This window comes from Anolis sagrei, chromosome 5 (assembly GCF_037176765.1).
Source record: "Anolis sagrei isolate rAnoSag1 chromosome 5, rAnoSag1.mat, whole genome shotgun sequence".
NCBI classification, from domain to species: domain Eukaryota; kingdom Metazoa; phylum Chordata; class Lepidosauria; order Squamata; family Dactyloidae; genus Anolis; species Anolis sagrei.
The window spans coordinates 32,402,605-32,418,970 of record NC_090025.1 but is presented as its reverse complement, the minus strand read 5'-3'; the positions used below and the strand labels follow the sequence as shown (position 1 = coordinate 32,418,970).

Sequence of the window (16,366 nt, the reverse complement as noted above, 5' to 3'; positions counted from 1 at the left end):
CGGTTGAAAATTTTTGGGGAAAGCTTAGGTTTTTTCTGAGAATTAGTAGGAACACTATAGAATTTCAGGAAATGATGTAAGGATAATGAAAGAGTGAAGAATGGTTGGTACAGCCAAAGTGAAATGTTTAATTTGAACTCTGCCATGCCACCAGATGCTGCTTAAGGGAAATGGCAGCAGGAGCTGGCTTTAACTCCTAAATGGTCTGAGATTGATAAATTGGGGAAGTTCATATTGAGATAGAGTCCATCCTGTGAGATACATACAGCACCTTGGATAGCACTTTAACGCTTCAGGTCTCCTCTTCTTATTTCCAAGATTCATCTCTATCTTTAGTAGAAAATAGTTTTATCTCAGAGAGTAATGGGATTCAACACAGTTCAGACACTTCAATTAGTTGAAACCAGGATGTTGTATTGTTGTTGTATTTGAAGTGTGTGATCACTGCGGGCTTTTGAGTGGACATTCACAGCAGGCTGGATAAAATACATCTGCACATCCAAATTACCTTCAATGAAATAATCCAGTGCAATAATAATCCTCATGCTCTATCTCATCCACCCACCCAGACATATTTAAAACATGCCTATGGAAATCAATGGTAATTAAATTAGTCTTTATTTGATAATTCTAGTAGTCCCATTTTAAATAAAAAGTTGAATCCAACCTGCTCTAACATTATTCTTGTTTATTTCCTTCAAAGTTGATATATTTTCTCTCTAATTAGCCAAGGAGAACAGACCCAAGGGAAACTGAGCTGCTGCTGCTTTGCTTCCTAAAAAAGTTTACCTGAAGGGCCATGTCTAATGTAGTGATTATAAGGGCACTGATGCACCTTATCTGGAACTAAACTGATTATTTATCATGCTCTGCAGAACTTAATAGGAGACTGCGAGTAGCAGCAGAAGAAAGAAGTACCTGATTAGTAGTTCAATAGCCCATTCTAAAGATAATAAAGCTGAAAGGAATTTGTGATGAGGAAACAAAAGTGCCTTTTGTGAGAGGAAATGAAAGGAACCCCAAAGAAGACATGCAGCCACCCTTACGTATAAACTATATTCCCAAAAAGGCAAAGCTCTAGATATAGCAACAGTCCTTGATAAAGCCGTAATAAATAAAATTGCTGCAAAAACCAGAAATGAGGCAGATTTAATTTTTTTCAATGTGGTATCTGCACAGGAGCAATTGATATTGAAACTAAGAATTTAATTTGTGCGTCAGGGCTCCTTGGCTGGCGTCTTTTAACAAACACACCAACAAAATTCGGTTCAAACTATTTAATATATAATCACTTGCTTAATAAAGAACTGTCCTCCATGGCAGTGAGAAGACAGAAGAACATACAACTGGTAGAAACAATTTCAGTCTTGATAACTTAATAAGTATCTAAATTTCAACTTTGACTATATAAAATTATGCATTGTCCAAACCTGGAAGGCTTCTTATAGAATAGAAAAATCAAATCTCTCTGGACATATACCTTGATTTAACTGAGTGGGACTTACTCCTGCGTTGGACATACAGTGTGTCCATGGTATTCCCAGGGGTTTGGTGCCAGGATACCTACATAGATATCAAAATATATGGATGTCCAAGATCTATTCTATACACTAACACACTAAAATGGCATCCCTTATATAAAATGAATGCTCAAGAGGGTCTGAAGAGTTGTGAAACAGCGGGAGGCTATAGCAGAGTATACATATATCAGCTTAGTACTTGGTGTGTGACAAAATCAAGATTTGTTTTTGAAATGTTTTTTTTGGATATATATTTTGAGACATAATTGGTTGAATTCATGGATACAGAACTCGTGGAAACAAAGGGCTGCTATACATGGCCTCATGCTATAAAATATTCAGTATGAGCTGTTAGCCCCAGCTTCTGTGAACCTAGCAGTTCGAAAACGTAAATGTGAGTAGATCAATAGGTACTGCTTTGTCGGGAAGGTAACAGCACTCCATGCAGTCATGCTGGCCACATGATCTTGGAGGCATCTGTGGACAACACTGGCTCTTTGATTTAGAAATGGAGATGAGCAACACCTCCCAGAGTCGGACACGACTTAATGTCAAGGGGAAACCTTTACCTTTACTTTAAGGGTATATTTACAATATGTCAGGGGTGGGAAAAGTCGGGGACATCATATATTGAAGGACGGTGGTTCCCATCAGCCCTAATCAATATAGTTAATGGTAGAAATGCTAGAAATTGCAGCCAAACATTATAAGGAGGGCCACTCTAAGCTTAATGCCTGTTTTATTTGACAATACATTCTAGACAAATCAGGGGGCTGGTTTTGTAGTACCATAAGGACTAATGAATGGATAATGTCATTAACGGTTATAGATTACAGCCTGCTTGATCACATGTTATAATAAATTAATGCTTCTATTTAAATAAATAGTATGTCTTTTCATATCATTAAATAAAAACTCACAAATCACACTGTGTTACAGCATCTGCGTGCTTTTGTTCAGGACCTGAAATGCCATTAAATTTTCCTCTAACAAGCACCCTCTGCTAGTTGCTTTTTCAAAACCACTTTTCTAGGTGATGACAACATTAAAAGATGCAGAATACAAATGAATACCTTGTGTTTAGAGAAACCGTCAAACACCATAGTGATGAGGGCAGGCTTCCAGTGAAAGGAAGGCAAATAACAGCCGGTATTCAGAAGTTGCATTAATTTTTTTCTTTTTATAATTGAAATGTATGTGCATCACCAAACTTTGGGAGCATTGTTCCTCTCAAACGGAAACCGCTCCTTACTGCCTCATGTTTACTGAAGCTTAAAATGTGAACTGACAGCAGTTCGCTGGTACAAAGTAGGTTTCCTTCCCTGCCTCCCTTCTAGCTCACATCCCATTCATGTCCTAGAAATCCAGTAATCTTTTGACATTTATCTGCTAGGAGATGGGGAAATAGGACAGGATGCGGATGGTCGACCAGTTGGCTATCTCGCACCCGTTACTTGTCACTAGTATCTCACCTCTGTACTGCGGATGTTCGTTCTTGTCTCGGTTAGACTGGTCCAATTCTGGTGATAACTGGTCCAGCACTTGCTTACATTCTTGCAACAGACTGGCCACTGTGTTTTGATTATTCATGATGCTTGCTCTCATTCTATTTTGAATCTGAGGGAAAGGAGAGGAACTTCTGAGTCTACAGTGATCAGTTACCTAGGAGAAGGCACAAGCTCAAAGGAAAAGGATCCCCTCCAGGGTGAGATACCTGGTGAACAAAAGAAAGGGGAAGATGATTAACTAAAGCATCATCAATTATATGCAAGGCTCAAGCAGAGAAGGATAACAGGGGAAAGACACAACAGGCTCAGAAGACTTTATTAGAAAAGGGTGTGAAATTACACCAGGGTCCTGGGTTACGAACCGTGCAATACAAACATCTCCAAGTGAATGGAGCATGAAGCCAACATTTGCTACTCAGAAAACTGTGAAGGCCAAAACAGTGAAATGGGCAGCCAGTGTGTGTGCACACGGCCAAAGAATCACTTTGTAGGCATGTGATCTCATGCAGTCAACTGCTTTAAGTCAGAACCTTTATGTCAAGGAGAACTTTGAACCCTGCACTTCAGTTAAGCACCACGCTTTTAAGAACACTTGCTGCATTACATCACACGTTCCTGCTAGAGATACTAAGAACTGTAGTGGGAACAAGCACTATGACAATATTATATGCATAACATACTAGACAGAAAGCTGTCTGATTTTTTATCTAGCATAGAAGTATGGAATCATATTGCATTCATTCTGAAGGGGATGCATTGGGTTCCGGTTCAGCTCCAAACCCGATTTGGAATCCTGACGCTTTAAACCAGTGGTTCTCAACCTGTGGGTCCCCAGGTGTTTTGGCCTACAACAACCAGAAATTCCAGCCAGTTTACCAGCTCTTAGATTTTTCTGGGAGCACAAGGGCAAAACATCTAGAGACCCACAAATTGAGAACCATTGCTCTAAACAACCTGAGTCCCAAACACTTGAAGAAGTGGCCCTCTCCTAAACCAGTATTCCAGCCTCTTCAGAGCTCCAGGAAGCATCTCTTCTCCTATTGCAACTTACTTCATGGATAATTAGGAAAGGATCTTATCAATGATTATGGAATTTTCCCCACAAAACTGGTGTCAAATTTGCTATCTTTTTGATCCCTAGTTAAAGCTTCTTTATAGTATATTCCCAAGCATTTTGGTGAGGCTACCTTGGTCAGTCTTCTTTGTTACTTTATCTATCCATCAGCTTCTTTTTGATTATGAGGAATTTGTTTTACCTTTTACTTATGTGTTCTAAATTCATATGACCACCCTGATATCTGCAATGATGAAAGACAGTTATAAAATACTTTAAGCAAATCATAATTCTCTGAGAACTATCTGACAAATCCCCTTCTTTCTGGGACTGAACTTTAGCTTCTTAATTGGTTCTTACTTATTTCATTACCAAATATAGACACCTCAACACAACAGTTCTACTATAGCCATTTTGTTTACTCAGATGTAAAGTCATCAGCAAACTGATAGCACAACACTTTCAGATCCTGGATGGGATAATAGATAGGATTTTAGGGATGCCCTACAATCTTTTTATCAGATCATAAATTATTTCTAACAGTTGTTGGTAGTAAACGATTCATATTCTGAAAAGAAGCCTGAGGACCGAAGTTGAGTTTCTTCCAAAAAATCATATGGAGCTATGATATTTGAAAGTAGTATGCTGTTTTCTTTCTTGTATCTCTTAAAACTATGTTTTAATTCTATTTTAAACTATTTTAATCACCTGCCTTTAATGGAATTTTTTAATTTTTTTATAGAATAAGTTTTGTTATTTTAAAAAAAATCTTAACAGTTTGTAAGCTGCCTTGGGCCCCATTTCAGGAGAAAAGTACACTATAAATTGAATAGCTAGATAGTTAATGGATAAGAGGCTTGATGTTTAATTTAACACATAAGGGAAATCCCAAGCATATACTGATCAATACTGGTGGTTGACGGCTTCCTTCTCACCCCAGGTTTCACAATAAACTTTAAAGGAGCTCTCCAAGGTGCCGATGCCTACTTCCCATGTTGATCTGGAACAGATTCACCAACTTGGTGATATGGGAGCCACAACTGCAATTAATGATCAGGCATTCATTCAATGAAATGTGGCATGAGGAGATGGGCTTGTGTTATTAAATGCTAACTCTGCACATGCCTTTCTCTGTATGCTCTTCTGAAAAAGAATCTGTAATAACATACAAACCTTTCTTAAGGATGTACCAAAAATAAAGGTTCAACTTGAGATGAAAAGATTACACAACATTGCTTTCTAGGAAAGCCATCTACATGTCTGTTTTTTTATAAACTGGTTTGAGTCATATTAGGGCTCTATGCTAACAGAAAGGCAAGATAAAAGTAAAATAATTAAATATACCTATCTGCTTCAAGATTCAACTAGTGCAGTCAAGTGTATTTACAAGAATTGTAAGACCAGGTTTTTGACATTTTGGACATTGCTTTGAGTTGCAGAAAGACTTGAATGGAGCTCTTAGTCCTTCCACACAAACATTTCTTCATTTCAACATGGATTTGAGGAATATTTTTGTTATTCCTCTTAACCAGCCAAAGAGCATGTAACTGATCTGCACAAATCACATGACGTACCTACAGAGGGCAGACTAAATACTCCTTACATTGGAACTAGCATGTCTCTATACTAGTGTTTCTCAAACTTTGCTCCTTCAGGTGTTTTGGACTTCAGCTCCCAGAAATCCCAGCTAGTTTATCAGCTGTTAGGAATTGTGGGAGCTGAAGTTCAAAACATCTGGAGTAGCACAGTTTAAAAAAACTCTGCTCTATACTATGTGATGATCAGTATGTGAAAAACCTCACTTCTTCTTGCATAAACAACCACTGCAGCTAATATGTAAATGCAAATCAATTTGGATACACTTGCGCATGCTTGACTAAAATGTGAGCTGAGGTCCCATCTACACTGCCACATAATGCAGTTTCAGATTGCAGTTTAACTGCATTGTACTGGATTATATGAGTCTATGCTGCCACATTATGCCATTCAATGCTGTTAAACTGATTTCTGAAACTGCATTATATGACAGTGTAGACAGGGCCTGCCAAAGAACACTGAAGCTGTAATATTACAGGGCTTCTGCATTCAGGTTTGCAAATTATAACTTCATTTTTTGAGTGATATACTGAAAAAACAAAATGGAAACCTTATTTTAAAAACACAAGAAGAAATCAATAAAATGGACAAGAATATTTCTTGGTTCCAATAGAGACAAATAAAAGAGTATTACAACAAAGATAAGACAATAGGCTTCTCGGAGAAAGACACTTTTTGGGACAAGATAATGAAGACAGACAAAAAACTAATAACAAAACTATACAAAACATTATAACAATGGTCAACAAAAACAAAACAAATAAAAGACTGTGTGATTAAAAGGGCAGCAAATATTGGACACAAAATTAAACTAGAAGAATGGGAAAATGTGGAACCAAAAATTAAAATTCATTTATTAATATGATCTGAAAGAGAATTGATATAAAATGATGTTCCGATGGTATGTAACACCACATAAATTAGCAAAATGTTACCCTAATGTGCAAGATAAGTGCTGGAAATACAAAACTCAAGGAGGAATCTTTTTCCACATGTGGTGGACTTGTAAAATAGCTAAGAAATTTTTGGAAAGAAACCCAAGAAACGATACAGTTGGTATTTGATATAAAAATACAGCTAAAATCAGAATACTTCTTATTGGGAATCATAAGCATAGAAATTGACAAAAATAAAGCTAGACGATTCCATTATCTAGTGATGGTGGCCAGAATAATATATGCCCAATATTGATGAACAAAAGAAACACCCACAAAAGAACAATGGATCTTGACAATAATGGATATACAGTAGAGTCTCACTTATCTGACACAAACGGGCTGGCAGGACGTCCGATAAATGAAAATGTCGGGTAATATAGAGGCTTCTTGGAGGTGAAGTTCATATCTCTATCATGGCAGAGATAAGTGGTGAGCGAGTTCTCCTTCTGTTTGGTTTTGCAGACACAAGGAGAGTACTCACTCACCACTAATGGGGAAAAAAACAGCAACAAACAAGGAATTGTAATGAAAAGATAGAGTACACTTACACAAATCTTCAAGACAACTGCTCCGCTTCATTCTTTTATTTTCTTTTCTATTCCCATATTTCCTACAAACTCCTGTGTAGCCACGGCCCCACCTTCCAACTCGGACTGAACCATTGCTGCATGGGGGGGGGGGGGAGGCAGAACCATTATGTTCTGGCTTTGTGATGGCAAATTATTTTGTCTGACTTTACTCGGGGGCTATCTGATACTTTCTGTTAAGATTATGACCCTTAGCAGACAGATATACTTTAGGCAATGTGAAAAGATAATCAAAATGTGTTTATTGAAACAAGATGAATAAAGGGTTAACTCCACCCAGTATTATCATAAGGTAACTTAAAACAATACATTACAAAAGGAGATCTTGCTGATTGCAGTCATCTTTCTGGGGCCTTTGAAAGTCTCTCTTGCCTCTGGTACGAAGCGATGGTTTATAAGTTGTTGCTTAACAAACTGTCTTAATCTTCTCTCATGTGAAGCTTAGGCTGGCCAAAAGCTTCTGTTGTCCTTTGGACTGTTGGTATAATAATACTGCTAAATGCAGCAGGTGCTAAAATACCTGTTTCTGGATTGCTAGGTCTAGGATTACTAGACAATGCCCCAAGCCTCTAGTGACTGTAGAAAAGTGAGGAATCCAGCAAGGAGCTCTATACAGGGAAATGGAATAGACCTACTAAGACTAGCCTGTGGGGGGATTTTAAGCTCCAACCAAAAACTAATATAAAGGAAGGTCTCTACACTATTGGGAAAGCCTATAAACAGGGGGAACTAAAGCAGAGGAGAAGTCAGGGCCAAGACTTCACAGGCTCCTCCTTCAGAGTCCATACTGTGGTACCGGCCAAAATGGGGAAGAAAGAAACTACAAACATGACCTCTAAAGGTGAAATGCTGGAGGAAAAGGGGGTGGGGTGTTGGATAACAGTATTGGATAAGACGGAAAGTCAGATAAGCGAAGGTCGAATAAGCAAGACTCTACTGTAATGAATATGGACAAACTAACCCAACTATAAAGCAAAAATTTAGACGGCTATAAAAAGAACGGATTGAACACCAATAAGAGACTATATGAAAGCTATATGAAACAAGAAAAAATAAAATTGATAATAGAACCAAATTGAAAGAGGAAAATGGTTACCCAATGGGAAACATTGAAGAGGGGAGAGCAACTACATAAAGAAATTAGAAAGGAAAGCACAGACTATGGTGAAGAAGATTGGAAATCATTTTTTTCTGCTACCCCCTTTCCTTACCCAGATCCCTAGAACTTTGGGACTTTAATCCTTTTTTTTTAGTATTCTATTATCTATTAGTTGTGCATTTGAGGTAGTTTCTCCCTATCCCCACTGCCCTCAATATCACACTTTTAAAGACATTGTAAATATTAGAATTCTGCATTCATTTAAATAAAAATATTTTTTAAAAAAATTGCAAGGCAGAGAACATGCATATGTGTATCTGCTTTCTTATAATTTTGTAAGAAAGGAATATTCTGTATTTAATGGATTCTAGAAAGTCCAAAAGCTTATACCATAAGACCTTTGTTAGTCTTTAAGGTGCCAGAGGGCAAGGGTTTGGGTTTTTTCTTAAGTTATGACAGATCAACAACACAGGTGCCCCTCTAGCAATGCTTAGTTTTATCTCCTTAGAATCTGGATCTGAAATTCTGAAAAACCAATTAAAATCCTTAAGCCCTTTCTCTCCCAAGGAAAAAAAGAATCCTGATTTTGATCTTTAGTCTATGCAACAATTCCAGGGAGACCAATGAAGAGGAAACAAAGACCTGATGAGTTCCACGTGGAGGCTGCATTTATGGATTAATCCCAACAGGGAACAAATAAACCTCATCCCAGGAGTGTTCATTGGGGACTTAGCACCGTGAATTGAAAAAGCAATCGTTATTTATGGCTGGTGCTATTTTGACTTTCAAATAAACATTTTAATTATTTTAAGTGCAACACTGAACCTTCCTCCTTCTCCACGTGGGTCTTTGTGGTGGCTCCACAATGAATGCCGTGGTAATTATACAAATCTTTTTTGCCGTGTTAGGAATCATTTGCAAAGCAACATAGGGAATGATTAATGCTTCAACTACCTGGGGACCTGGCAGCAGCAGGAAGCACAAAGCTCATTACAAACATTATTTCCTTTTACAGGGGTGAGTTGGGGGCCTTTCCTTTTCAGTATCTAAGTAGAAGATTTATGAAAAAGTTTCAGTTCCAATCCACAAGCTTCATAAAACATTTAATGCAAAGACTCAAGCATTTCATCCAAAGCCTCAGGCTCCACAAACATGATGGATTAAAGTGAAGGCAGGGTACATGCAGAGGGTGTTTCAGATGTTTTGAGCCTATGTTGGCTGCATGCCACCATTTTTATGAAACTGGACATTAATAGTTCCCATTCCTGTGATAAATAATAATTATATTCTATCACCATCACCACTAGGATCCATTATATTCTGTATGCGTAGATATAGTACTATCACATATCATATACTAAAGCAGTAGTTCTCAATCTTCTTAATGCAATGACCCCTTAAGACAATTCCTCATGTGGTGACCCTCAACCATAACATTATTTTTCTTGCTACTTCATAACTGTAGTTTTGCTACTGCTATGAATTATAATGTAGATATCTGATATGCAGGATGTATTTCCATTCACAAATACCCAATATGCCCAATATGCCCAAATTTGAATGTTGGCTGGGTGGGGTGGGGGAATTGATTTTGTCATTTGGGAGTTGTAGTTGCTGGGATTTATAGTTCACCTACAATAAAAGAGTACTCTAAACCAGCCCACAATGGATCTGTACCAAACTTGGCACACTACCTACATAGCCAACATTGAATACTGATGGGGTTTGGTGGGCTGTTGTTGAATTCTAGGAGTTGTAGTTCACCAACACCAAAAAGGAAGAGAAGGATAGACAATGAGATCTTCAGCCTTCTCTGCCAAAAAGGTTCCTAAGACCATCTGAAATATGTGTTTTCTGATAGTCTTTGGTGACCCCTCTGAAACCACCCTCATGACCCTCCCAGGGGTCCTAACCCTCAGGTTGAGAAACACTGTACTAAAGTTATGCCACCATACATTTAATATATGCTTCTGTATGTTTGATACATATCGAGACTAGTGTTAATGTTAAGTTTACCATATGTCTTTCCTCAGGGATTGAAATAATTAGATTTGGAACATGTTCAACAGCTACTTCAAAAACATTAAAGAGAGTTTTAGGACTGTGGAAAAGTGGGAAATATTAGTTTTACACTCAAATTATGAAGACAGGTATGTGATTTGATTCAAGTAGTGGCTGTAGGCTCAGTGCCAAATAGTCATCTTATCTAGAAATCTTTGTTTCTATATGGTCCTGCAACATTGATATATTTATAATTTCTGTGTCATTCATCAACACTGGACTAAATTCAATTGCTAGGCCCAATGTAGCTCTCCTGAGTGCTGACGTAACAAGTTGATTTGGGGTCTAACTGGTACTAGCAACTGAATTTAAAGTGAATGGGAAGAGGTACATATTTATACATGTCACAGTCATGAGTCAAATCCCTAACTTCAAACTGGAATTATTTCATGAGAATGGAAACAAGTGGCATCTTCAGAGCCAGCTGCATTTATCTGGGCTCTTATGGTATCTCCCTGCAGAAGCAGTACCTATTGATCTACTCACATTTGCATGTTTTCAATCTGCTAGGTTGGCAGAAGCTGGGCCTAACAGTGGGAACTCACCCCGCTCCATGGATTCGCACTGACAACCATTCAGTCAGCAAGTTCAGCAGCTGTGCCACCAGGGAGCCCTTATGAATAACACTATGTAACAAAAATTGAGCAAAAAAATCTGTTCCTGCTTTGAAAGTGTTATTTCCTGTTTATAATTGTGTGGTACTTACTTTGAAAGTATTTATTATACTCCAGAAACATTTTCGTGGCTGCCACATACTACATTGAATTGGCTGAGACTCTATGAAATATTCACGGAAAAACTATAGCAAAATGTTCTGCGGAATGTCCCACAAAGTTTGCAGTTTAATAAAGTTCTTCCTTGTTTTTGTTATAGAACCAATAAGGAAATGATATTTATAATGCAGGAACAAAAAATGTGTTACATAGTGATGGGAGAGAAAATTGAAATGATAAAACTGAATGATACATGGAATGTACAGGAAAGTACAGAACCCCACTCCCCCAATTCAGCATTTTGAAATATGTGTTTGCTTAAATCACCTTAAATCAATGTCATTACACTATGCTGCATTTTGTATGTACTCCTTCTAAAGGACTAGAAGAATGTTTCTCAACCTGGGGTTCAGGACAAAGGGTTTGCCAAAGAACTTCAGAAAGCACAGTCTTTTCTGTTCATCATGAGGGTTCTGTGTGGGAAGTTTGGCCCAATTCTATCTTTGGTGGAGTTCAGAATGCTCTTTGATTGTAGGTGAACTATAAATCCCAGCAACTACAACTCCCAAATGTTAAGGTTTATTTTCCCCAAGCACCACTAGTGTTCACATTTGAGCATATTGAGTATTCATGCCAAATTTGGTCCAGATCCATCATTGTTTGAGTCCACAGTACTCAAACTGTCCAAAACTCCAGGTCAATACCCACCAAACTCTTCCAGTATTTTTTGTTGATCATGGGAGTTCTGTGTGCCAATTTTGGTTCAATTCCATCATTGGTGGAGTTCAGAATGCTCTTTGATTGTAGGTGAACTATAAATCCCAGCAACTATAACTCCCAAATGACAAAATCGATTTTCCCTACCCCACCCCACCAGTATTTAAATTTGGGCATATTGGGCATATTGGGTATTTGTGAATGAAAATACATCCTGCATATCAGATATCTACATAATGATAACCCTAACTATAAATCCCAGCCATTACAACTCCCAAATGACAAAATCACTGCCCCTAACCCCACCTTTATGTTGGCAAATTTGGGCATATTGGGTATTTGTGCCAAATTTAGTCCAGTGAAAGGAAATACATCCTGCAGATCAGACATTTACATTACGATTCATAGCAGTAGCAGAATGAAGTAATAGTGAAAATAATTTTATGGTTGGGGGTCATCGCAAAACAAGGAATTGTATTAATGGGTCGTGGAATTAAGAAGGTTGAGAACCACTGGACTAAAGTGTGTTACATTGAGACTTGAATGGCAAGAGACCTGTGACTGAAGAGGCGTTTAAGATGGTGCATCAAACACATTGCTTTGGAAAGGTCTGCACTAAATTTTAACTTTCATGTTCACAAGGTTTCCTCTCTTATCACCAGAATCAGTGAGCCTGTGTTTTACATGTACTGTTTTACTCCTCTAGTTTGAAATTGAACTTAAAACTGAAATTCTAGCTATATAAAGTAAAGGAAACTACCATTTTTTTAAAAAAAAAAAACTTCGCATTTGAAGGCTAAGTCTTGTTGGTATTAACTGGATTAACATAATTGACTTCTTTATCCATTTATACCTGCTGAGCATGTTTAAACCTTGAAGAATTTGCTTAAATAAATCATCAGAAAGTCTTTAAGCTCCCATGTGAAAAGAAGAATCATTTTTGTAATAGTCCAGAAGTTTTATTTTTACATGTAGCTACGTTATAGACACAACTCTGGAAACAGCAAGGTATTGGTAAAGTCTGCTGCACATAATGAGATACTTAAGCTCAGCTATTTGCTTGAAGCTCTTTCCCCATCTTACATTTCTGGTGGAAAAATTAAATACTTTCTTTTTGTGCAGCTAGGTATACACCAAATGGCACAGGCAGTATTGAAATAAGGAAAATCCAGACTGAAGGAAAAGAAAGCCTCTCCTAAGGCTAGCTTTCTTGTTAATATGCACCAACATGAAAGGGCTTCTTTTCTCCTATACAACTACAGTGTGCGTGTATGTGTGTGTGCACGGGGCACGTACGTATGTGTGTGCATGTGTCTGTGTAAATTGCAAGGGGCTCATTGGCATAAATCTCGGCTCCGACCTCTGAGGTAAACGGGATTTACATTATTTTCTGACAAGAATTAAATGAAGGCCTTGTGGATACATGAACAGCCTTCTAGACTGCAACAGATGGGCATGAATGTGCTCCCTAGGCAAAGTATCAGTGACATCTGTGTCCTCCAAATTCTGGTGGTCTCAGCCAATTAACAAGCAAAACGGGGAAAGAGGGGAGGGGGGCAAAGATGGCCAGTCCCTGCACAGTCTTCACCCCCCCAAAAAAACACACTCCCTTACCCGAGCCGAAAGCCAAAGCTGATGTGCTTGTGTTTAGAAATGAGATCAAGAATAGCCCAGAGCAGGAAGGATATTGTTTCTCGAAAATTAGAGATAAGCTTTAGGAGAGGGACTTGGGGCATATTTGGTATTAGTAAAGCACCATGGACCAAATGTTGCTTGTAAATCAGAGCCCTCTCTCTAGGTCACCATGGCGTCACATCTGGTTTTAGTTTAACTTTGTGAATTCACAGAAATGTGAAAAATAATTATTATAATTAGGCATGAAACAAAGCATGGGTTGCTCAAGCATCCTAAATTTAGTGGACTTCCTAGATTCACAAATATTTATATGGACAAATTAGGATACAGATGATGGTACTTCATCTCACAAAGTGAGTGTTTTGGGTGAATGAGAGAGAAATTATCTACATGAATATCCATATGTGGAAACAAAAGAGGCAGGAAAACTTCCCCTCTTTTAGACAACTGGTTAAGAGTTTATTCCCAAACTCTGGTAAAGATTATGGCTGAATGGATTAAATGTGTCAATTCCATATGGTGCGAAGTTACCATTTGTACTGACGAGTTTCCCACAGCAACTGTATTTGTTAAATGTCTTTTTAAAAAGTTTATTTATGCCTGTAAAGTTGGTTTTACATACTGTGAGCCACTTTGGGTCCTGTTTAGGGAGAAAAGCGGGATACAAATAAATAATAATAATAATAATAATTCTGACACAAAAATAGTATGTCACAGCAAACGAGATTTATTCTTATTCTTATTCTTATTTTAAGTTTTTCACCTCAAAGATGAATTTTAAAGGTCCATTATTACAGTCTTTCCATCCCACAAGGTATATAATACTAATTAATATTATTATTATAATTATTATTCTGACACAAAAATAGCATGTCACAGCAAACGTGCTATATTATTATTATTATTATTATTATTATTATTATTATTATTATATACCTTGTGGGATGGAAGGACTGTAATAATGGACTTTTAAGAATTCATCATTGAGATGAAAAAAAAAACCAAAACAAAACTTTGAAATACAATTTTCTTTAGTAAGAGAGGGCATTTGTCAAGGCATTCTATCTATTTTTGGAAAAAGAGAAAAAGCAGCACAGTTACTAAACACTAACTGCTAACCTAGTAAATGAGTTTGAATAATATCTATAACAACTAGTAAATGGGTTGGATAACATTACTCCAGAAGTCCCATAGAGTGATCTTTCCCAGCCATTCCATCCAAATGATCAGCCTGCTAATGAGCCAACACTACTGGTAAAAAAAAAAAAGTCAGGTATAGGAGGTAGATCCTTTGAAACAGGATGGCAAATCCACTACCAGCAGGTCCCAAGTTTCAGACAAGGTAGGTTCTGTAGGTTTGTTCTTAAGCTTAATTTGTACGTGGTACATTTTTAAAGTGTAACTTCAGCTCTATTCATCTATCTACCTATCTATTTTGGGATACCACAAGGAAGAGTAAACCCCCCTGTGGTGTGTGATTTCAGCTCACTTTCTGCTTATTGTGGAAATAAGGTTGGTGGTAAAGCTTAAGTGGAGATACCTTTTCCCCATGATAACTCTTTCAGGAGTGAATTTCCCTTTCTAGATTTCTCTCACTTCCTGTTATGTCACCCCTGTTTTTAACTATGAGTCATTTGTAAGTCAGATGCTTCCAACTCGGGGACTGTCTGTATTGGCTTTCTGGACATTCCTTCATCAACTGCTCTGGGTTGTATGGAGCCATCAAAGAGGTGCATGGAATCTATACACCTCCCTAGCCAAGACTATGTGGGCTAGTCTAGAACAGTGGTTCTCAACCTGTGGGTCCCCACAGGTGTTTTGTCCTACAACTCCCAGAAATCTCAGCCAGTCTACCAGCTGTGAGGATTTCTGGGAGTTAAGGTCAAAACATCTGGGGACCCACAGATTGGGAACCACTGGTCTAGAATGAAGGTAAGCAACTGTGGAGGTATCTGGAAACACACACCAGTAGGCTTAAATAAACACACACATGTATATATGTGTATAAAAAGGCCCCGGTAGGACCCAGTGTACACACAGACATATGCACAACTTTATGTGTATGTGTTTGTATGTATAAGGATGTTTGTATGTATGTATGAAGAAATAGGTTTGGGGAATATGTGCAACTTTGGGCATTCTTGGAAGAAAACCCATATTAAAAGCCTGCCAAAATTTATGACTGGCAAGAGATGCAACCGTGGAATAGAGGGCTGCACATGGTCTCACATTTCCTGCCCCTGACCTAGATGTCGACTGTTCGCTGCATTTTCAACTCAGCATCCAAATGACAATTCTGTGCACTCAGACCTTTTATGAAATAAATTGAAGCTTGGGTGGCAAATCTGAAACACACTGACTTTTCTCAATGAATTCTATTCATTAGGCCCATGTCACATTTGCAATCTCAATATATAATTCCATTAAAGCAAGAGGATGTTCCAAAGTAAAAGAAGCATGTGGCCAAAGGCAGAATCCTGAGGGAGTAGCAAGTCAGGGAACAAAAGCACCTGTTGTTTTCCTGTAACAGTGACCTTAAAAGTACAAGTTTGGACTGTTTCCCTCTAAATAGTGCCAACTCACAAGGCATTACCCTGCATGCAGAAAAGGGAATCGACATTAGGAGCAATAAATTTAGAAAGCTCATTAAAAAGACATAACGAATTTGGTACAGCACATATTTCTAGATCAAAGATATCTTTGAAGTGGCCACATGCCACTCTGAACGAGCAAAGCTGCTTCCTCTGCGTTCTGATCTCACTTGGTGGTGTCCAATAAAACCAAAGTTGAGGAAATTGTTGTTATCAGAATATGGCCAGAAGAAGCCAACACTGAATGACAGCCTTGTCCCAAAATGACAATTGGGAGAAACATGGGGAAAGCGAGGCCAAGTGGTGCAAGAAATAGCGAGTGTTTTTTGAGCTACTCTTGTCCTCCA

At 38.0% G+C, this 16,366-nt stretch overlaps 1 protein-coding gene across 4 annotated transcripts in view; it reads right to left on the bottom strand.

Moving 5' to 3' along the window:
• ALPK1 (alpha kinase 1) overlaps positions 1-16,366 on the bottom strand; it is an 83,073-nt gene that overhangs the window by 44,282 nt on the left and 22,425 nt on the right. For 2 of the 4 annotated variants that reach the window (XM_067468645.1, XM_060779077.2), the window contains one exon: positions 2,993-3,137. In XM_067468645.1, coding sequence (XP_067324746.1) covers positions 2,993-3,137 — 145 coding nt within the window. Of the gene's footprint in view, positions 1-2,992; positions 3,235-16,366 lie in introns of all 4 variants that reach the window. The other 2 variants (XM_067468646.1, XM_067468647.1) reach the window with 1 other exon arrangement.